This window comes from Lolium rigidum, chromosome 6 (assembly GCF_022539505.1).
Source record: "Lolium rigidum isolate FL_2022 chromosome 6, APGP_CSIRO_Lrig_0.1, whole genome shotgun sequence".
NCBI classification, from domain to species: domain Eukaryota; kingdom Viridiplantae; phylum Streptophyta; class Magnoliopsida; order Poales; family Poaceae; genus Lolium; species Lolium rigidum.
The window spans coordinates 333312956-333337251 of NC_061513.1; the positions used below are offsets into that span (position 1 = coordinate 333312956).

General features: G+C 46.8%; 1 protein-coding gene and 1 pseudogene across 1 annotated transcript; both read right to left on the reverse strand.

Moving 5' to 3' along the window:
• Window positions 1-5814: 5814 nt before the first annotated feature.
• LOC124664826 lies at window positions 5815-6603 on the reverse strand (annotated as a pseudogene).
• A 15899-nt stretch (window positions 6604-22502) lies between these two features.
• On the reverse strand, window positions 22503-23381 carry LOC124668400 (probable glutathione S-transferase GSTU6). Its single transcript, XM_047205548.1, has 2 exons — window positions 23026-23381; window positions 22503-22950 (listed from the first exon to the last, which is right to left on the reverse strand). The coding sequence occupies exons 1-2, from the start codon at window positions 23341-23343 to the stop codon at window positions 22561-22563; spliced, it is 708 nt and encodes a 235-aa protein (XP_047061504.1). The 5' UTR covers window positions 23344-23381; the 3' UTR covers window positions 22503-22560.
• Between the last annotated feature and the right edge of the window lie 915 nt (window positions 23382-24296).

Below are 24296 nucleotides of genomic sequence, written 5' to 3' on the forward strand. Positions count from 1 at the left end.
TTTTTGTGCCAAGTAAAGTTTCTATGTCAAAGTTGATGTTATATTTGGGATCGCTGCGCAGAAACAGCATTGCTGTCTGTCACGAATCTGGGCACAGGCCTCTGTAGAAAATTCGAAAAAATCTGCCAATTTACGAGCGTGATCCTCAGATATGTACGCAACTTTCATTAGTTTTGAGTTTTTCCATTTGAGCAAGTCTGGTGCCAGCTTTAAATTCGTCTTTACGGACTGTTCTGTTTTTGACAGATTCTGCCTTTTATTTCGCATTGCCTCTTTTGCTATATTGGATTTATTTCTTTGATCCATTAATGTCCAGTAGCTTTATGCAATGTCCAGAAGTGTAAAGAATGTTTGTGTCACCTCTGAATGTGTGAATTATTAATTGTGCACTAACCCTCTAATGAGTTTGCTTGAAGTTTGGTGTGAAGGAAGTTTTCAAGGGTCAAGAGAGGAGAATGATATACTATGATCAAGAGGAGTGAAAGCTCTAAGCTTGGGGATGCCCCCGTGGTTCACCCCTGCATATTTTAAGAAGACTCAAGCGTCTAAGCTTGGGGATGCCCAAGGCATCCCCTTCTTCATCGACAACATCATCGAGTTCCTCCCTGAAACTATATTTTTATTCAATCACATCTTGTGTTCTTTACTTGGAGCGTCGGTTTGTTTTTGTTTTTGTTTTTGTTTGAATAAAATGGATCCTAGCATTCACTTTGTGGGAGAGAGAGACACGCTCCGCTGTTGCATATGGACAAATATGTCCTTAGGCTTTACTCATAATGTTCAAGGCGAAGTTTCTTCTTCGTTAAATTGTTATATGGTTGGAATTGGAAAATGCTACATGTAGTAATTCTAAAATGTCTTGGATAATGTGATACTTGGCAATTGTTGTGCTCATGTTTAAGCTCTTGCATCATATGCTTTGCACCCATTAATGAAGAAATACATAGAGCTTGCTAAAATTCGATTTGCATATTTGGTCTCTCTAAGGTCTAGATAATATCTAGTATTGAGTTTTGAACAACAAGGAAGACGGTGTAGAGTCTTATAATGTTTACAATATGTCTTTTATGTGAGTTTTGCTGCACCGGTTCATCCTTGAGTTTGCTTCAAATAACCTTGGTAGCCTAAACCTTGTATCGAGAGGGAATACTTCTCATGCATCCAAAATCCTTGAGCCAACTACTATGCCATTTGTGTCCACCATACCTACCTACTACATGGTATTTCTCCGCCATTCCAAAGTAAATTGCTTGAGTGCTACCTTTAAAATTCCATCATTCACCTTTGCAATATATAGCTCATGGGACAAAATAGCCTTAAAAACTATCGTAGTATTGAATATGTACTTATGCACTTTATCTTTTATTAAGTTGCTTGTTGTGCGATAACCATGCTTCGGGGAACGCCATCAACTATTGTTGAATATCATGTGAGTTGCTATGCATGTCCGTCTTGTCTGAAGGATCTATCATTTTAGTGGTTGGAGCATGCAAAATTGTTAGAGAAGAACATTGGGCCGCTAACTAAAGCCATGCATCATGGTTGAAGTTTCAGTTTTGGACATATATCCTCAAATCTCATATGAGAATAATAATCATTGCTACATGCTTATGCATTTAAGAGGAGTCCATTATCTGTTGTCCATGTTGTCCCGGTATGGATGTCTAAGTTGAGAATAATCAAAAGCGAGAAATCCAAAATGCGAGCATTCTCCTTAGACCTTTGTACAGGCGGCATGGAGGTACCCCTTTGTGACACTTGGTTGAAACATGGCATGCAAAGACCCGGTAGTCCAAGCTAAGTAGGACGAGGTGCGGACACTATTAGTATACTATGCATGAGGCTTGCAACTTGTAAGATATAATTTACATAACTCATATGCTTTATTACTACCGTTGACAAAATTGTTTCATGTTTTCAAAATAAAAGCTCTAGCACAAATACAGCAATCGATGCTTTCCTCTTTGAAGGACCTTTCTTTTACTTTTATTGTTGAGTCGGTTTACCTATCTTCCTCCACCTTAAGAAGCAAACACTTGTGTGAACTGTGCATTGATTCCTACATACTTGCATATTGCACTTGTTATATTACTTTATGTTGACAATATCCATGAGATATACATGTTATAAGTTGAAAGCAACCGCTGAAACTTAATCTTCCGTTGTGTTGCTTCAATACCTTTACTTTGATTTATTGCTTTATGAGTTAACTCTTATGCAAGACTTATTGATGCTTGTCTTGAAGTACTATTCATGAAAAGTCTTTGCTTTCTCGATTCAGTTGTTTACTCATGTCATTACCTTTGTTTTGATCGCTGCATTCATTACATATGTTTACAAATAGTATGATCAAGATTATGATGGCATGTCACTTCAGAAATTATCTTTGTTATCGTTTTACCTGCTCGGGACGAGCAGAACTAAGCTTGGGGATGCTGATACGTCTCCAACGTATCGATAAATTCTTATGTTCCATGCTACTTCATTGATGATACCTACATGTTTTATGCACATTATATGTCATATTTATGCATTTTCTGGAACTAACCTATTAACGAGATGCCGAAGAGCACGTTGCTGTTTTCTGCTGTTTTTGGTTTCAGAAATCCTAGTAAGGAAATATTCTCGGAATTGGACGAAATCTTCGCCCGTGGTCCTATTTTTGCACGGAGCTTCCAGAAGACCGAAGAGGGAAGGAAGTGGGGCCACGAGGCGCCGTCACCATAGGGCGGCGCGGCCCAGGCCCTGGCCGCGCCGACCTATGGTGTGGGGCCCTCGTGTGGCCCCCCACGTTGCCCTTTCGCCTACTTAAAGCCCCCGTCGCGAAACCCCCAGTACCGAGAGCCACGATACGGAAAACCTTCCAGAGACGCCGCCGCCGCGAATCCCATCTCGGGGATTCGAGAGATCGCCTCCGGCACCCTGCCGGAGAGGGGATTCATCTCCCGGAGGACTCTTCATCGCCATGATCGCCTCCGGAGTGATGAGTGAGTAGTTCACCCCTGGACCATTGGTCCATAGCAGTAGCTAGATGGTCGTCTTCTCCTTGTTGTGCTTCATTGTTGGATCTTGTGAGCTGCCTAACATGATCAAGATCATCTATATGTAATTCTATATGTTGTGTTTGTCGGGATCCGATGGATAGAGAATACTATGTTATGGTGATTATCAATCTATTGTTTATGTGTTGTTTATGATCTTGCATGCTCTCCGTTATTAGTAGAGGCTCGGCCAAGTTTGTACTCTTAACTCCAAGAGGGAGTATTTATGCTCGATAGTGGGTTCATGCCTTCATTGACACCTGGGACAGTGACAGAAAGTTCTAAGGTTGTGATGTGTTGTTGCCACTAGGGATAAAACATTGATTCTATGTCTAAGGATGTAGTTGTCGATTACATTACGCGCCATACTTAATGCAATTGTCTGTTGCTTAGCAACTTAATACTGAATGGGGTTCGGATGATAACCTCGAAGGTGGACTTTTTAGGCATAGATGCAGTTGGATGGCGGTCTATGTACTTTGTCGTAATGCCCGGATTAAATCTCACTATATTTATCATATCATGTACATGCATTGTTATGCCCTTCTCTATTTGTCAATTGCCCGACTGTAATTTGTTCACCCAACATGCTTTTATCTTATGGGAGAGACACCTCTAGTGAACTGTGGACCCCGGTCCTATTCTTTACATAGCATACAATCTACTGCAATTGTGTTTTACTGTTTTCTTGCAAACAACCATCTTCCACTCGATACGCTTAATCCTTTGTTACAGCAAGCCGGTGAGATTGACAACCTCACTGTTTCGTTGGGGCAAAGTAATTTGGTTTTGTTGTGCAGATTCCACGTTGGTGCCGGAATCCCTGTTGTTGCGCCGCATCACATTTCGCCACCATCAACCTTCAACGTGCTTCTTGGCTCCTCCTGGTTCGATTAAACCTTGGTTTCTTTCTGAGGGAAAACTTGCCACTGTGCGCATCATACCTTCCTCTTGGGGTTCCCAACGGACGTGTACATCTACGCGCATCAAGGCACCACCGAGATTCAAATTTCATCATAAGAATTATGTGGCGCATGTGCACTTGGTGCGCCACATAATTTTTTTCGGATTTTTTATTTTTGCAGGAAAAATGCTTGACTTTACCGTAACTTTTTTCTCTTTTTGAATTTGCCGATTCGAAAAATTGGCTAACTGAGTAAACCCTGGTGAATTTGGATTTAGAATTTTCTCCCGGCCATTTTGATATATTGTGCGTTTTTTTCGAGTTCATATGCAACTAGAAATCTAGTTTTTCCGATGCACAAGGCAATTATTCGCAAAAAAAGTCGAAATTTATGTTTGTTAATTTTCATTAAAACTAGATGACACAATACATGGGCATCTCGAAGGATTTTATTTTTTAAAATTTCTATCTATTTCTTCTGTATTTTACAAAGCTAAAAAATGCAATTGGAGAGGGTGGGTGGGTTGATTGGAGAGCAAAATAAACCAGAAAACTTATGTGGCGCATGTAGCTCCATGCGTCATAGAAATACTTCTTTCCGTGGCGCGTTTGGCCACATGCGTCACAGAAAGGCGACATTATGTGGTGCATCCAGCTCCATTCGTCACAAAAATATCCAGAATTAGTCAACCCAATAATTGGCCGTGGGCCCACCAGATTTCAGTGGCGCATGAAGAGTTGGTGCGCCACAGAAATATCAAATTCTATGGCGCATGCAGAGTTGGTGCGCCATAGAAACGCATTATTTAGTGGCGCACTGCCTGGGTGCGCCACCGATTTTTTTTTGTGGCGCATAGTTATTTGGTGCACCACAAAAAGTCATTCCACCTATAGCTAGTTTCCTATTAGTGGGTCTTGGAGGCGTGCCTGGCCACGACTGCACCCCTCATCGGCGGGAGGGTTCTCGTTTTTGTTTAGGTTTTTCAGTGTCTTCTTTGAGATGGTGACATGACGGCTACATCGAGTCGGAATAAGGTCCTCTCCTCTATATCCTTGCTCTGTTGGTGTGTCTAGCACCGGCGAAGGGTGCGGGGAGTTGTGTGTCCTACTGATCTCCTCACATTTAGTCGATTTTTATGTTCGTATCTGTTGTTTTAGGCCTGGCTCTTCCGATCAATGGGTCTCATCTTTGGTGATGGCTGCTATTATGGTGCACTGGCCCTTTGGAACTTAGGACGACGACTTCCTGTTTATCTAGTACTGTAAGCTCTACTACGGCAAGCTTTGCGCGACTCTGGTGATGGAGGGACGAGGGCGGCGACGCGCCTTCAGCTCGTGTGAGTGTGTGTAATTATCGTTAGGTGGTCTATGAATATATTTATAATCTTTATTATTTCTTGGGTTATTTGTACTGCTATAGACGATTATCAATAGATCATCGGACTTTTTTGCAAAAAAGGTCTACCTTCGCTATAGGATTTCATTTATTTTGGAAAATTTAAACCATGTAAAGTTTGATCATATTTATTTTAAAATAATTCACATGAAAAATACAAAATAAATACCATTTGATATATCATGAAATGTATTTTCATTTGATATCTATAGAATATCATATTTTCTATAGATATTTCTAAAGGTTTGGTCATACTTTATGTGTCATGACTTCAAAAAAATGCTTATTCATTGGAATGAAAGGAGTATAAACTAGTAGAATTCAATCAAACCATAAAAGTACATATCGTACTGTGAATATGCGTATTATGAAATCAATCTAACACATACAATAACTATTGTGACTACTTTATTCCGTAACACAATGGGGCTTTCTTTTGTCACATATGACGTGTCCAAGCCGAGCTGGCTTCATTACTTGTTTGACGCCGCAGCTGCAGCGGCAGCCATCCGCGCCTGCCTCATCTTAGCAAACTCAACCACTTTGTCGACGTCCGGCAAGGCCGCCTTCGCAGCGTCGAGCTCGCTGAAGCGCGCCATCCACGCGGCAAGGAGCGGGGTCTTGTCGCCGCCAAAGAATTCCTCTCCGGTGATCACCTCCGTCGCCTTCAGCCACGAGAGCTGGCTCCCCAGCACCATGTCCACGAGCCCGACGCTGTCCCCGCCGAAGAACCCCTTCCCATCGGAGCACTTCGAAAGGGCCCCCTCCAGTGTCTCCAATGCCGCCAGCAGCGCCTTCTTCCCCTCGGATTTCTCCTCCTCTGTCTTCCCCCTGAACAGGATCATGGCCCACGACGCCAAGAGCTGCGCACCCGCACATCATGGTGATCAGAAATGACGTTGTGTCTGGTGACTGACGTGAAATACAGAACGAAACGTATACTACCTTGTCGTCGACGTACGCGGCTCAGAAGCGAGCAGTGGCTCGTTCGTAGGGTCGGCGGAGAGGATGGACGGGCCGGCGAACGCCTCGTCGACGTACTCCACGATGACGTTGGACTCGCAGACCGGCATGCCGTTGTGGATGAGCTCGGGTATCTTCTTGTGCACGGGGTTAGAGCTAAGCAGGACCTCGCTCTTGCTGGCGAGGTCCTCCTCAGCGTACTCGTAGCTCAGGCCCTTGAGGGCGAGCGCGAGCTTCACCCTGATGGCGAACGGGCTTGCCCATGTGCCGAGCAGCTTCAGGTCGTCTCCGCCAGCCATGGTGCAAGAAGCAAGATCACGATGTGTTTGTGTACCGTGAAGGCCGAGATCGTATCAGGTTGTCTTCCCTTGGGTGGTTGTGAAATGAATCTCCCGTCAGGAGGAACGTATATGTAGTGCTCGTGGTTGGCACATCGGAGGAAAAACATCATGCGTAATCCGTGATGCTGCTTTGAGGCGGGCGTCAGCCGTGATGGAGAAGAAGCCTACTGACCTAGGTGTGCAGTACATGCGTTTTGACTTGGGCTCCCGCTCTATCATAGTCTCAACCTGACGATCTCCTTCACACTTCGTGTCGCAAAATGGATGTTGACCTGAACGTTCTTTCTTGTCCCAATTTTATGTGCCAGGCTCCTTGGCATATTGCCAGCCATTTAGACCAGCTACCCGACCTTCGCTTGCACTATGTATTGTAAACATGCTACGAGGAATAGAAATAAATTGGCAAGGTAGTTGTTGATGTATTTTTCTACATACTTGATCAAACTTAGAGCATGTCTAACATATCCTTTATTTTTCTGTCCCGTAAAACATGAGTAGAGGGCCCTGTATCAAAAAAATACAGAACCATTCCGTCTAACAGATCCCGTATTTCACCCCGTATTTTTGAAAATTGCAAACCCCGGGAAAATTCTTCAATAGTTCATCACGTTTATAGATAGATCATAGATAGGGATTTTACAAAATTGCGCGATCCTACTGGATCGCGACTTCTACGAAGCGACCTAGTCGTCGAGGATGACGATTGTCGCATTGCCGGCGGCCTCCCGCCCCTCCATCTCCTCCACGGCGGCGATGGCCTGCGCCGCCTCGTCTTCCTCCGCCCGAGCCTTGTCGGCGACATCCTTCTTGGATGCGGCCACCACCTGCAAGTAGAGGGGGTCCTCCCCCTCCTCCGCCTCCTCTTCCTCCTCGCCGGCTCGCGGCGCTCCTCCGCTGCTGGTGCTCTCCTCCCATGCCGCCTTCCACGCGCGCTGCTGCTCCCAATCCCTCCGCCATTTGTCGAAATCGTCGTCGCTCATTGGCTTGAGCGGTGGATCGGCCTTGTAGTAGCGCCCGCCCGCCGCGAACTCGCGGAGCTTCGGCGGCACGTAGAGAGCCCCGGCGTACTTGCACGCCGCACGCCGACTCCCGGCGGCGGAGAGCTTGCAGTGGCTCTGCCACGCCTCGTCGAGCGTGTCCAGCGAGCGGGATCGCTTCAATCCGGACGTGGGGGAGGCGCTACTCCTCCATCGTGCGCTCATCTTTGGCGGCGGTGCAAATGCTGCGCCGCGCGGCTGCGAATTGCTCGCCGGAGCGTGTGCGGGGAGGCGGCGGCGCACGGCGGAGCTAGGGTTGCGAGTGAGGGGTTGGACCCCCACTCGCACCTACACCCTGTATTTGTAGGGGGCGGCGGTGTCGGTTTGACGGGCCCCGTATTTCGCCGATACGGGCCGGCCCGAATACGGGGCCTGCTAGACGGCCCAAAATGCCCGCACCTCCTACCCCGCCAGAATTATACGGGGTGCGCCCGTTTTGAGGGGCCTGCTAGACAAGCTCTTAAGATAGTTTGACTTAATAGTTAATACTAGTACAGAGTAGCCCACTAGTGACGTGGAAAAAATAAATTTAGTGGCATTCGTTCGCCACGCTACTAACATGCCGCTACTAGCCGCACCGGTGGCATTCGACTATTGCAGCATGCCACAAACTTAGTTTCCAAAATAAATAAAAAAGCCTCCTAATTTATACTACCTCCATTCAAAGCTTAAGGTTTATATTAAAAAAAGAAGTCAAACCAAGTAAAGTTTAGCCAAATCTTTAGAAGACTATCAACAAATATGATATTTTTTAGGTACCATATGAAAATATATTTTATTATCTATCTAATGATATTGATTTTGAATTTTGCATGTTAATGATTTTTGGTAAAAACTTAGTCAAAGTTGACATAGTTTGACTTTCTAAAAATAATATAAGCCTTAAGCTTTGAGATGGAGGTAGTACAAAAAAGATTACATGCACAATATTGATTAATAACTTCGTACAAACATATTGCATCCACAACATTGATTCATATCATTCATACAAGCACATCTAGTTTATGGTATCTTGTTTTGTTGAAACATTCATTAGCACTACAAGAAAAGTTCTGATAGACAACGTCCCAAAATCGTCAACTAAGGGGCATTTTTCGTCGCCTATGGGCCTAACCCGACGATATGGGTTCTGTTGTCGAAACTGCATCAGGCAAAGTCCAACGACGATTTTTTCGGTCCGTCGCGCTTGGGCGCCCTTCCGCCACGGAAAATAGGACCGTTGCGGAAGTGTTTCCGGGAGCCCGTTGACTGCTGACGTCATGCAAACTGACACGTGGCAGACGCCGTTAACTGGCAGTTAACGACGTTAACCGGCTGAAACCCCGTGGTAGATGGTAGGCCCACACGAGGCATGCCACGTCTTAAGCGGGCCGGGCCAGATGACATAGTTTGACCGGTCAACTATATAGCTGGGCTGGTCCATTAGTTACGTGGGCCGGGCCTAACCTCTAATGTTGACTCGGTCAAAACTTAAATGGGCCGGCCCATTTAACATGTGGGGTCCACCTTACGACAATCGGGCCGGCCCAAGAAGCAAGTGGGCCGGGCCAAAACACAGGTGGGTCCCACTTTCCTGTTAAAAGGCCGGCCCATTTAACATGTGGGGTCCACCGTATAGCAAGTGGGCCGGCCCAACAAGCTAGTGGGCCGGGCCAAAAACACGAGTGGGTCCCACTTTTCGATTCTGAGGCCGGCCCATTTAGTATGTGGGGTCCACCATATAGCAAGTGGGCCGGCCCAACAAGCTAGTGGGCCGGGCCAAAAACACAGGTGGGTCCCATTATCCTGTTAAAGGGCCGGCCCATTTAGTACGTGGGGTCCACCATATAGCAAGTGGGCCGGCCCAACAAGATAGTGGTCCGGGCCAAAAACACAGGGGGGTCCCACCTTCCTATTAAAGGGCCGGCCCATTTACCATGTGGGGCCACCATATAGCAAGTGGGCTGGCCCAACAAGATAGTGGGCCGGGCCAAAAGCACCGGTGGGCCCCACTTTCCTGTTAAAGGGCCGGCCCAATAAGTATGTGGGGTCCACCATATTGCAAGTGGGCCGGCCCAACAAGATAGTGGGCCGGGCCAAAAACACAGGTGGGTCCCACTTTCCCTTGAAGGGCCGGCCCGTTTAGTATGTGGGGTCCACCACAAAAGCAAATCGGTCGGCCCAACTAATTAGTGGGTCGGCCCAGTAGTGGGTGGGGTCCACCTTAAAGCAAGTGGGCCAGCCCAATTAGAGTGTGGGGTCCACCGTAAATCAAATGGGCTGGCCCAAGAAGTAAGTGGGCCGACCCGTTTAGTTCTTGTTTATATGCGGCATAATATGCGCTTTAGGATTTTGCGGGCGAGCACATATGTGATTTCGCTTAATTGGGCCGTTTAAGGGATGGGAATTCGTGATTTAGATACTGAGAATATTTACGCGAGCATTGATTTACGTCGGATTGCCTCACTTACCACAAGCACCAAAGAAAAAATGCGCGAAAGAACTATAAAAACTAACTAAATATTACATCAGTTCGCAAGGCATTGGAAAAAATATTACGGAACCCGAGAGAAATTGAATGGTAATTAAACCTAGCAATACAATGAAGCGATCCGGCAATCTTTTAAGTTGTCCATGCAGCACCTATATCCGAAACAAAGACATTACAAGTTAAGACAAGCAACAATGGAAAGGCAAAGACACTACAATATTGTTTGCCAAAGAATTTGGAACTCATCATTTCGTCGTTATAACAAGATCATTGTAATGCGCACAATAAGCAAACAAAGAGTGCATGCCGCATACCAACAGCCAATATAACGAGCATGTTAGAATGAAACAACGAGACTTACTACTGTCGAGTCCCATGCAAACCAACATGTTCGGGGAGTACAAAATTGGCATGAACAACATAGTAGCAGGCTATAAATTTTGTAACGGCAGTCGAGCAAGATACGGAATATAGTGGGATCACCTGTGAACTTGTATAAGAGGGAATGCAAACCAATATGTTCAGCATTCCATATGTGAGCGTCATGCCAAGTCAGAGAAACAAGTCGATAATGCAGCTTTTGAAGAACAAGATGGAACACAAAATTATTATCTAGTAATATGACAAGTTTATTAGTACTACGAGCTTAGATAGCGAGTGATAGCATGCCAAACTAAGTCCTTACTTTGTTAGCTTACAATGAACTAGATACAAAACAATGGCATCACCGTAGTACGAGGAATGCAAGCCAACATGTTCATGGAGTAAAAAATTGGCACAAACAACATAGTAGCGAGGCCATAATTTTTGTAACAACAAGCTGAGCAAGATAAAGTTATGATGGCTAGATCTACGGAGCAGGGAATGTAAACCAAATATAGAAGTTACGATGCCAAAAGCTATAGAGCGAGGAATGCGAACCAACATGTGCAATTACTTAAAATTGGCCATGAACTAAATAATAGCAGGATGTTACTATAATAGCTAGGAATAAAACAGGATAGGAGTTATAATGGCATCAACTGATAAACTTGTAGATAAGGGAAACAAATCAATTTGTTTCGGGATATAAAGTTGTAATGAGCAACACATAGAGGATAGTTAATGCTACGGCTTAGGATGGACCAGAAACGGAATATAGTGGGATCCGAACTTGTAGAAAAGGGAATGCACACCAATATGTTCACAATTCTATATGTGAGCGCCATGCCAATTAAGAGAAACAAGTTAATATTGCAGCTTTTGAAGAATCAGATGGCAGACAAAATCATGATGGAAGTAGCTGCTGTGACGAGTTCAAATAAATTTGTGCTGCAGGGATGGCGGAAGCGATAGCATGCAGGAACTAATAGCAGGCAGTTAATTTGTTAGCTTACGACGAAGTAGATAGAAATAACAATGGCATCACCGTAGTACCGGGAATGCAAACCAACATGTTCAGGGAGAACAAGATTGGCATGAACAACGAATGAGCAAGATAGAAGTTATGATGGCTACATCTACAGAGCAGGGAATGCAAACCAAAATGTTCAATCGCTTGAAGTTAGCAATGAACTAGAAAATAGCAACGTGTTACGGTCATAGCTAGGAATGAACTAAAAGAGCTTCAGACAAACAAGCATCTGAACCCAGAACATGGCGCTAAAACAAGGGACTTACATTAGGAGAAGCACTCTGTGGGAGTCACAGCAGATCTTCCTGGGGTTGATAGATCCGGTGATGAAGTACGCTACATGTGCTACTTGGGGTTGGAGAGACGGCCATTACACTTCATGATTACTCATCTCATCTGAAAAAACGTAACGGCGCGTCGTTAGCACAAACAGGTTCCCCCAAGATTAAACAAGAACTTGCAGGCAAGCAATAGAAAAGCGATAGTAGAAGAGTTTAGATCATGCACGGCGCCGGTGAAGCAGATCCGGTTCATGCACAGCGGTGTCGGTGAGCAAGATCCGATGCGGTGGACGACGGATCCGGCGAAGCGGCTCCGGTGGGGTGGACGATGCCGCAGCTGAAGCGGCTGCGGTAGGCTGCTGGATGAGCATATGGTTTCGAGGTTCGGCGGGGATGATCCGGTCCGGTTGATGACGGCGTCGATGAAGCGGCTCCGGCGGGCAGCCGGATGACGAGGATCGCGAGGGCTCGGGTAGGCCGGGGAAGTCCGGCGGGGATGTACCGGTGCGGTGGTCGTGGAGGTGGTAGAGAGAGGGACTTGAGAAGTTCCGGTGGGTGGTCTCAGATGAGAGACTGAGGGAAATGAATTTTTTTGGGAGGGTATCCGGGGCTAGGGAGGTGGTGATCCAAAAAATGACGGCCAGACCCCCCCACCAACCGACTTTGCTGTCATCTCCACAGGGGTAGAATCGGAATTTGGAAGCGTGTGAAATTTTTGTATTTTGTGGGCGGGAAGTTTTGCCGCTATGAGATTTTGAATTTCGCTAAGGTACAAGTATAATGATAAAAAATTGTGAGACCGTACTAGTACCTCTGTTCAAGGCCGACTGTAAAATCAAATCATCATCAAGTTGAACATCGGTTACTACCATGATCATCATCGGACACAGATCTGGTGACATGCACCTGAAATTGGTGCATTCGTTGCAAAGTATAATGCTAAAAAAAATAGTGACCGTACTAGTACTTCTGTTCAAGCCCGAGTGCAACATCAAATCATCATCACGTTGAAAATTTGTTACCATGATCATGATCTATCTCTAAATTTGGCGCATCCGCTAAATCTGGCAAAGTATAATGATAAAGAAATTGTGAGACAGTAGTAGTACTTCTGTTCATGGTCGAGTGCAACATCAAATCATCATCACGTTTAAAATTTGTTACCATGATCATGATCTACCTCTGAAAATGGGCGCATCCGCTAAAACTTGCAAAGTATAATGATACAAAATTGTGAGACCGTACTAGGACTTATGTTCAAGGTCGAGTGCAACATCAAATCATCATTACATTGAAAAGTGTGTTACCATGATCATGATCTATCTCTGAATTTGGCGCATCCGCTAAATCTCGCAAAGTATAATGATAAAGAATTTGTGAGACAGTAGTAGTACTTCGTTCAAGCCCGGGTGCAACATCAAATCATCATCACGTTGAAAATTTGTTACCATGATCATGATCTATCTCTGAATTTGGCGCATCCGCGCTAAATGTTGCAAAGTATAATGATTAAAAAAATTGTGAGACCGTACTAGTACTTATGTTCAAGGTCGAGTGCAACATCAAATCATCATCACGTTGACAATTTCCGTTACCATGATCCTCTATTTGGGGATGCTGCTCCCACACCACACCAGCGGCCCCAAACGGCAGCCATTTTAAAATTAAAATTGACATTTAAAAACCCAAAATCATACGAAATTTATACCAAAGTAGCTCGACTTTAAACATAACTAAACTTAAACTTAATCCTGGTCTACGGGCCGTCGGTTGGGGCGCTCGACGGCACTGCCTCGTCGTTGTTCTTAGCCATTGCCGCCTGCTTTCGTGCCCGCTTCTCCTTCGTTGCTTCGCGCATCTGGCGGTGGAGCATGGCGGCCGGCGGCGCTGTCCCCGCGCTTCCAGCCTTTCCCGAGAAGCTTCGATCTCGGCGCGCCTCGCCTGCTGGCGAGCGAACTCGTCCTGGTGGCGATGAGCGTTGAGCTCTGCGAGCTTCTGTCGCTCCGCCTCCTTGAGGCGGCGTCCCGCCTCCTCCGTGACCGCTCGCTGGCGCGATATCTCGAGGACGTGCTCGAGGTTCGCGTCGTTGACGAACTCGCGCTCCTCCTCCCTCAACCGCTGGTATCGTTGTGCGTTCAGCGACGCGAGGATCGCCGCCTGCTCCGGGTCGGTGGGGGCCTGCGGCGGCTCGCCCGACTGCGCTGACTCCTCGATCCGCCGCCTCTGCTTCCGCTTCTGCTACGTAGACATCGTGCCAGGACTCGAACCGTGGGTCCTCGTCCTCGTCGGAGCTGTGCTCGTCGTCGGCCGCTGCAGCTCCGGCTCCGGCTCCGGCTGCGGCTGCCGTGGTGGTGGAGGCAGCGCGCGGCCGTTGAGGCCAAGCATCGAGTAGGTGGTCTTCAGACGGCGCGGCATCTTGATGTGGAGAGTAGAGAATGGAGCGGCGGTGGTGGACGGCGTACGTCCTATATATCTAGCGGTGGCAACTACCCACATTTACGGCGGCCGGACGCCGCGTGGCCAGTCGCTGCCCTCGTGGCCAGTCGCTGCCTTGGTTTCCGCGCGGGAGGCCATTTAAACGCCGACGACCAACCTTCCCGCGTCGTGGCCAGTCGATGCGAACCGTCGCGTCCTCTCGCTGACAAGGCGCCACCACCAGCGAAAACCGTCGTTCCGCGAGGCACCCGGAGCGCCTGATTCGCGCCCCTGGCGAAGGGGCCGACTCGGGGATGCCGGAGATTCTACTGGGCTCGAAAAATGGCCGGCGCCGTTTGGAGCGCACCGGTGCGAGCCATAAAACGACGCCGGCCCCCAAATCGCTATCGAGCCGGGCCGCCGGTGGAGATGCTCTGAATTTGGGGCAACCGCTAAATCTTGCATAGTATAATGATAAAAAAATTGTGAGACCATACTAGTAGTTCTGTTTAAGGCCGAGTGCAAGATAAAATAATCATTACATTGAAAATTTGTTACAATGATTGCAAACTATAGCAATAACAGGAAAAAATGCTCAAGGATTACAATAACAGCAAAAATTCTCAAATACAACAACAAGTCGAAATAACTCAAATGATACAAGCCATACAAATGGCATCATCGGCAAAACTGCATTTCTGTTAGGTAGAATTCATCGGAGTGCAAGTAACAGCTGGCTTTCCATTAGATCGCAGAGTAGATTATTAAGGATCTGCTCAATCCAAGCTTGCCTATTTTTCAATTCATGTATCTCATTGACTGTTATGATGATATTTGAATCTCTTTCATCTCTTTGCTGCTGAATTATATCAAGTGATTCGTGTGCAAAGGCAGCGATTGTTTGCGCTGGAATGGCTGGGACAGTAGCTATCATCTGACAATCAGATGAATTGGCATTGTCACGGCTGTGCTGTGGAAAGACCTGGACACTTGATGTACATGCCCTGCCATCTGCCTTCCTTGCTCTATTCAGGGGCTGAAAACAAGACCAGTGCAAGTTACAGAACCATACAATTTGAGAAAACAACCATATTATTAGTTGTCACAGATTTTTGCAAAGCATCAAAACAGATGGCAGATTTTCACAAAGCACAAGGCATAATATAACAAAGCAAGCTATCAACCCCAATGCAACAGGCAGAGCAACCGGATGGCAAATATGAACAAAATAAATCAAGTAACTAGACAGTCTGTGCCTAATAAAATAAGCCAGGAAACTGCATAACAGCTGTCTATTAAAATTGACACTTGGAAGGGGTGCTTCAGATCCCTTAAGTTCCACAAAAGTGGTAGCCAGACATTGTGCAGTTGGAGAATCTCCAACCCCCTAAATTTCATTATTTTAATCATCAGCCAGCCATGGGAATGCCTCAGATAAAAGAGAAATATATCCATTTGGTGCCAAATATAAACGAGCAGGACCAATTAAGACAGATTAGACAGCAACCATTCTGGGATTCATATAAACTGACATATTATTTCAATGTTTAACCCATGAGCGCAATATAAGGGAAGGAGAAACAAACAAATGAACCATTTTGTGCCTAAAAATAAAAGATGGGTCAGCCAAAAAGTAACAACAAATCTTATTTATGATACCTACTGAAGGTGGATTTCCTACTACAGAAGGTGGCATTGGATTAATCAACAGTGAAATCCGAAAAAAGTCTTACAAAAAACAAATATGCTCATTATATCCCACAACAAGCATGCCAGATAGTCGCAAGGTTTATATGTTTTAATCATCAGTCAACTCAATGAATCAAGGACTAATAACCAATTGAATCATCATCTGACTCATATTCACCAAGCAAAACATTCTTATCATTATGGAAGAAATCCAGAAGACATAACGGTATGAGGAAGTGCATGAGCAATCAAACATTATGTGGCTGGAATAAAATGCCAGATCATTTAAGTTAAGCAGAACAATTAAATTGGTTTAATCACGATCAAACAAAAAAAGATTAGACAGGCAATAGAACAAGTTTGAGAAGCTAGCAGGAAAATGAACGAAGACGTGCAGTCATACAAATAGCATGATTTATTTCAAACCAGTTATCCTATCTATATGGAGAGTAAATGTGTTAAACACAAACTGGTTCCAGCACGATAAGCATATCAATACAAAAATGAAAGGTACTTACTGGATTATAGGGGTGATTCACTCCACGATTTGATGTGTTCCATGTGATAGTGCAACATGAAATTACAGCAAAGAGTTAGGGTTGCAGCTCTTGAAGAAAAAAAACAATGAAGAATTTAAATGTACCAGAGCAATGAGTTCACACATGTACTACAGGATGGCAAAAGGATAGCAGAAAGGAAATAGTAATTGGCATTTACCGTCATTGTTTACAACAAAACAGATGGAAATTATAATGTAAAACCTTGTGAACACAGAAGAGCACAGAATGGCGGAATATAAAACAACATTTTGCAACGAACAAAACAGACGGCGGCTATGGTCCCAGCACACAACCTGTCACCTGAGAATAAGAAAAGCAAACAAACATGTAGGTTTCCTAACAAAAATAGATGAATTACATAGCATGCAATTACTGTTCTAACATTAGGACGAACTAGATAGATATTATAGGGGTGTTTCTTGAGAGTTTATAGAGCAGGGAACGCTTTGCTAGTCTTAGTATGAACAAGACAAAATTAATACTATTTTTTGCAACACACAGTACAATCATAGACGCTCACACGTACATACATACACTCATCACTCAGGCACACACACTACCCCTTCGAGCACCTTCAGGAAACTGCATCCAAGAAACTGTTCCGACGGGTATTGAAATTTCTTGGATACAGTCTCTCAAAGATGGTCGTAGGGATAGAGTGTGCGTTTTTGGAGGTGAGTGTATGTGCGAATATAAGAGCGTCTACTTGGGACGAAGCATTCAGACGCTAGTGCCGGTATATTTGCCACCAACTGTGGAGAGAGTCATCTCAAAAACATTCGCAAAAAATAAAAAAAAGAGAGTCATCTCAAAAAAGAAAGAAAAGGAAACCGTGGACAGAGTCACTGCCAGCCTTTTCTCTATGCTACCCCTATCTCTGTCCTCGCCATAAAGAGCAGCTGCTGCTCGCAAGTCGCAACCAGCAAGCACACCATTTACCACCGCCGCGCCGACGCCTACAGCGCAATCAGTTCCCGTACGCCGGAAAGCAGCAGGTGAGCTACACCGTAAGCTCACGGCGACCTTGCCCGGCGCATGGAGCCCGCCGCAACCCCCTTCCTCGACCCGCGAGAACCGGCACCGCCGAAGACGGTGCAGCTGGGCCAGCCCGGATGGGCGGTCGGGGCGATCCTCTCGCTCGTCACCGGCGGCCTCGTGTGGGGGCTGTACCGTGCGCGCCATGACGCGCACGACCTCGTGTACGTGGTCGGCGACTACTTCATCACCTACTACGGCCTCTGGTTGCTCTACGTCTGCCTGAGGAAGCACCAGCTGCTGTGGGGCGACGACGACGACCCGGCGGCCGCGACCGAGCTGCAACGGATCAGGATCGTCCCGTGGGCGGTCTCTCTGTTCCTGAGCTTCCCCATGGCGCTCTCCGTCCCAAGCGCGGTGCCGAGCCTCCAGCCGAAGTTCGGCATGTGGGTGCTCGCCGTCCTCGCAATAGGCCTCGGGCTCTACTTTGCGGTTGCCGCCCGCCGCAGTGATGCTGCCCGTGTGGGCGACGACGACCCGGCGGCCGCGATCGAGCTGCGACGGGCCAGGCTTGTCCCGTGGGCGATCTCGCTGTATCTGGGCGCTGGTGGATGTGGTTGCTCGTACTGAACGCGGTGCCGAGCCTGGCGCCACCCTTCGGCATGTGGGTGCTCGACCTCCTCGTCATGGGCCTCGGGCTCTACTTCTTGGGTGCCGCCTGCCGCAGCGATGCACGTGTGGACGACGACGACGACGGACGCCGGCCGGAGCCGGAGGAGGTTCTCCACGACCACGAGGTGTCTCCGGAGCACAGGGTTTGACCTATACACGTCGGAAATCGATTACCACCTGATGTTTCACACACGGATCAATGACCTATCGCCGTGCCTAGCTTTCCTGTAAATTCCCACGACGACTATATCTACACGATTTCCATACTACTGCTTTCGCTTATTTTTCATGCATTTCGCTTCCTATTTCCTCTGGCCCGCAATAAGGGCCAACGATCGTAGTCCAACAAGGAAATTAAAGCACACTGCAACCCAGGGAAAATTTCGCGTCAAAACTATATTTTTGTCTCATGTATATTGACGAACAGAAAATATACTGGTTCAAAAGCTGACTCGTAATTATATTAGGCTTGGGGAATAACACTTTTGGTTAGGTTTCATGGAGATGATGAAGCATTTCTTAGGGTGTCAAGGTGGGATCCCGATGGGATCTCATTTTTCGTGTATTATTCCTCTTTCTAGTTCAAATTTTTGTGTCAAAAATTATACTAGAAAAAATAAAATGTACTACAAGTGGAATTTAGGTGGGATCCCACTTGACACCTTACTTGCCCCTCGGAACTTTCTCTATTATTATGGACGAGTCGAAGATTCGGTTATGTGAGGGTAAATGACTAAACACGAACATCGTTCTTCCATTAATGCGGTGAAAGAAACGCTTCGCGTCTCGCATCGCCCCTCACGTGGTCGATCGAGATGCACCTAATCCTAGCGCAGCCCCGTCCTCCTCTCCCCTCCCCTCCTCCTTTGTCGCCGAGCAAAGCCCGCATGGAGCCGGTAGTGGCGGATCCTCCCCTACCCCCGCGCTAACAATTAAACATCTTTCTTCCATTGTAGGTCTATGCGCACTATATGGTGAACATTAAGGTGGCTTCGAACTTTTACCTGCATCATGTAGCCTTAACTTGGTCTATGTGATTACTTAGAAATAACATGTTGTTTGATGGCAAAATTAATTGGTTTCGTGGGCTATCTACAATTGTACATAGAGGTTCCGTTCATGTCCTTCGGCAACCATAACAACCTGTTTACGGTTGTGTGTACGTTTTTAGAGCGGGCGGTCAAGGATGTTTACCCAACATTGATAATAATTATCTAGTATTCGAACCGGCCTTAGAGACACAGTGGATTCTTGTTTTTTCTGCTTTTTGTCGCATCAGACTCATCCATTTAAAGATCTGGACCTATGGGACATCCATTTAGTTAATTGGCTTAAGGTCTTAGCTTCTATTACCGCAATAAGATTTTTCCAGGCCCCGCCCCCCAATCCCACGCGCACCACTGCCTACAAGAACATGAGCATTGTTGCCCACCACAACAAGCAAGACAAATTAAGATGAAGAGGTTTGTACTCACCTCGTTATTTAGAGGTAGGTAGCCAGGTTGGAGTACAAAATAAGAGGTCTCTACAAAGAGACAGAGCTATGTGCAACTCGTAAGGAGGGGGGCACTGCCCCCAGCCCAACAACTTTTTTTTTTCTAGAATTCCTTTATATTTGCCAAATTTTGCCTAAAATATCTTATGTTTTATCCCCCTCTCCTCCCCCCCCCCCACACACACACACCCACACACCCAAGAATGGTCGAAAACATCTCTCTAGCCCATTTGCCCCAGCAACCTCTGCCACTGCGTCCACACAAGAAGATATGGACGTGCCATCATCCCTCATATTGCTTGCTCTACCTAAAATGTGGCATAAAAATTAAATGAGTTTACTAGTTACAAAAACTCGTAGACATGGGAAAACAAGTGGAATTCAGCCTAACAAAAATTATACTACTAATCCACACCGTGTATAAACACATGCCAAGTTGACTATCGATGCTCTCCCCGATGGAGTTTCTCCTTCTCGAACTGGCTCGACCTCCCCATCAAGTATCGTCGGCACAATCACAGAGCGTCACCCCGTGGTCTCCACCACCTTTCCGTTTTTTCCGTCCCTCGAATAGAATGGGAATTGAGCCGAATCAATGGGGGCGTTGGCTTAGTGGCAATCTACAAAATTCCAGCGCAAGTGGACCATGTCCACGTGTCTTGCATGTCACAGAAATTTCAACTACTGAGCTGATTTAGACCAAATCGAGTCAAAATGTCAGGTTCAGGCGAACGATTGTGCAATTGGCAAGTATGAGGACTAAATCGTGCCAGTGACACAAGTACAATAACCGTAGATGTTTGCATCTCCAAGAATTTCATGTCAACGAATTTTCTTTGTCCTCACACAAAAAGAAGAGGAAGAGAGAGATATGGTTAGAGAGGATATATAGTTTGTTGTTTCTTTATGAAGAAACGAACTAGCACTGAGGGCAAAGACGTGACGACAGAATTTGTCAACTACCACTTGGTCAGAGTTGAGGAGTCAAGCTTACCATATCTGTCCAGCTTATTTTTTTTCCATCGGACGCGCTTGCTGATTTGGCTCCATTGGTGGACAGAGTCGCTGTCCAAGCTGCTTCTCTGCGCTGCTCAGCTCGGTGTCTGTCCTATATAACCACGACCGGCAGTCATGCTCGCACCGACGCAGCGCCGACACCGACGTACGACGGCCGGCAGCTACTGCAACTGAAGCACACGAAGAGCTCGCCCGGTTGGCAGCGGCGCACATGGAGCCCGCGGCGACCTCCTTCCTCGTCGCGCGAGAGCCACCACCGCCGACGAAGACGGCGCACCTGGGCCAGGGCCATGGCCCGGCGATGGAAGAATGGGTCCGCTGGGCGTTCCCGCAGATCCTCTGTGTCCTTCTCGTCTTCGCCTTCGCGTGGGGGCTGCGCCGCATGGGCTACGACCTCGGGCTCGGCCTCCTCCCGGGCCCCACCGCCTACCTGCTCGCGGTGCTGTGCTTCTGCCTCTGGAAGCTCGAGCTCCTGCGGCGCGACCCCAGCGGCGACCCGGCGGCGGAGGCGCGCGAGTGGCGGAAGGTCGGGCTCGCTGGCGCTGGGCAGCATGGTCGCGGTGCACGTCGCGAGCGCGGCGCCGGGCCTCGCTCTGAGGGTCGCCCCGTGGGTGCTCGCCGGCCTCGGCATCGTCCTGGCGGTTTACTTGTCGTTTGAAGCCCGCCGCGGCGAATACCCAACGGACGACGCCGGGAGCTGGCCGGAGAAGGATCTCCACGAGCTGTCCCCGGAGCTGAGGGTTTGAAATAGAACGGAGTATGGAGCCATTGTTCCGTTTTCGTACTTTGTAAAGTTTGTTCCGAATTCCATTTGCACATGTCTTTTCACGAGCCCGCAACACAGTGATACAACACCAGAGGAATAACTATAAATTCAAGATTTAAAACACAATGAGAAGAAGAAAACAATGTAGCTAATTCAATAAATTCGCCTTGGATATTCAGGCATTTCATCGGAATGTGAGTTCTGGTTGGAATTGTGTTCATGGACTTTATCCAAAATAATACTTACAGTGCTTATGACACCTATTTGAGGAACTGTTGACCATGGTATTTGAATTTTAGAAATTTCTATATATATTCAAGATGTAAGTATTATTTTAGTATTGGAGGGCCGTAATAGTTATTATACCAGAAAGAGTACTCGGGTACGATACTAATCAGAAATAACTAGGTTGATTATTGTCAAATTACAGTCCCGATGGAAATGAAACTGCATAATTAAATTATGGCACATGACACAAACATCGATTGTGCAGGAAAAGGGAATAAACAAAGGTATGGGAACTAAGTTAATTCTCGGTGAGGTGATCATCAAATTTCAGTTACAACCCACGTTGCAACTCATGGGTAGCACGAATCACAAAACAATTCAATGTTGCAAGGCAGTTGCAGCTCATGCTACAACCCATTTCAGAACAAATCATGACATGGTCCTAACATTTAGAAGTCGAGGGAGGACTAAGTTAATTCTCAATCGAATGAAAATTAGCAAAAACGGATAAGCAAATATGTCTATTTGGAAGTTAATATATAGACTCTATTCGGAACACAAATTTAAACAATTTCAACAGTATGTAAACAAACACGAAATGTAAAAGTTGGGACATAAGAAGATTCCACCTATAATTTCATTATGCATTGTGAGCACCATCGCCAATAAATCCGAGGAATAGAGAGAATACGGAACCCAATTTTTTTTACAATTATACCATCTCCAAGTTTTAAACAGAAATGACATCTCTTAGGAGGTATAAGCTGGAATTCAACCAAAATATAGAAGTAAAATGTAGTTGTAGAAATATGTGGATTATGAAACCAAGCTGGCACACACAATACATATTGATGCTATTTTATTCCGCAGCAAACACGAACTTTTCAGTCACGTCTGACCAAGCCGAGCTGGCTTGATTAGCTATTTGGCGTCGTAGCTGCAGCGGCAGCCATCCGCGCCTGCCTCATCTTGGCAAATTCAACCACCCTGTCCACGTCTGGCAAGGCCGCCTTCGCATCCTCAAGCTCGCTGAAGCGCGCCATCCACGCGGCAAGGAGCGGGGTCTTGTCGCCGCCAAAGAATTCCTCTCCGGTGATCACCTCCGTCGCCTTCAGCCACGAGAGCTGGCTCCCCAGCACCATGTCCACGAGCCCGACGCTGTCGCCGCCGAAGAACCCCTTCCCATCGGAGCACTTCGCCAGGGCCCCCTCCAGTGTGTCCAATGCCGCCAGCAGCGCCTTCTTCCCCTCGGATTTCTCCTCCTCCGTCTTCCCCCTGAATAAGATCGTGGCCCACGACGCCAAGAGCTGTGCACCCGCACATCATGGTGATCAGAAATGACGTTGTAACTGACGTGAAATACAGAACGAAACGTACACTACCTTGTCGTCGACGTACGCGACCCAGAAGCGAGCGATGGCTCGTTCGTACGGGTCGTCGGAGAGGATGGACGGGCCGGCGAACGCCTCGTCGACGTACACCACGATGATGTTGGACTCGCAGACCGGCATGCCGTTGTGGATGAGCACGGGTATCTTCTTGTGCACCGGGTTGGAGCTGAGCAGGAGCTCGCTCTTGTTGGCGAGGTCCTCCTCGGTGTACTCGTAGCTCAGGCCCTTGAGGGCGAGCGCGAGCTTCACCCTGATGGCGAACGGGCTTGCCCATGTGCCGAGCAGCTTCAGGTCGTCTCCGCCGGCCATGGTGCAAGGAGCGCAAGATCACGATGTGTTTTGTGTACCGTGAAGGCTGAGATCGTTTCAGGTTGTTTTCCGTTGGGTGGCTGTGAAATGAATCTCCCGCCAGGAGGAACTATATATGTAGTACTCGTGGTCGTGGACTCGTGGTTGGCGCATTGGAGGGAAAGCATCGTGCGTCATCCGTGATGCTGCTTTGAGAAAAGCGTCAGCCGTGATGGAGAAGAAACCTACTGAATTAGGTGTGCACTAGGTTCGTTTTGACTTGGACTCCCGCTCTGTCATAGTCTCAACATGACGATCTCCTTCACACTTTGTGTCGCAAACTGGATGTCGACCTGATGTAGTACTTCTTCAGGTTCCTTCTTGTTCCAGTTTTATGTGCCAGCTCGTTGGAATATTGCCAGCCATTTAGATCAGCTACCCAACCTTGGCTTGCACTATGTATTGCAAACACTGTTACAATGAATAGAATTTTTTTAGCGTGGTAGTTATTATTGATGTATTTTTTACATACTTGATGAAACTTAAAATAGTTTGACCAGAATAGCCCAATACTGAGAGCATCTCCAACAGGCGCTGTATACCGGCGATTCAGCGCGCTGTATACCGCTGGCGCGCGTGATAGCGAATTTGCCCCCGGCAGAGGCTCTATTTTGCAGCGCGTGTTGCTGTGCGAAAAACGCACCTTCGGCAGAGGCTCTATTTTGCAGCGCGCGCGGCACAAACTGCTAATCCGACCGTTTTTTCGAAAATTAAATCAAACAAACTATGAAAATTTGATCAAAAATACGAATATATTTTAAAAGTTCAACGATACAATGCGACATATAAAACGAAAATACAAATAATACTACTCGTCCGACTCCCAGTCGAAGTCGGAGCTGCTCAGAGTCGTCTCCGACAACGGCGTCGTCGTCCAGTCGAAGGAGGAGGAGGAGAGGACGATGGTCGACGGC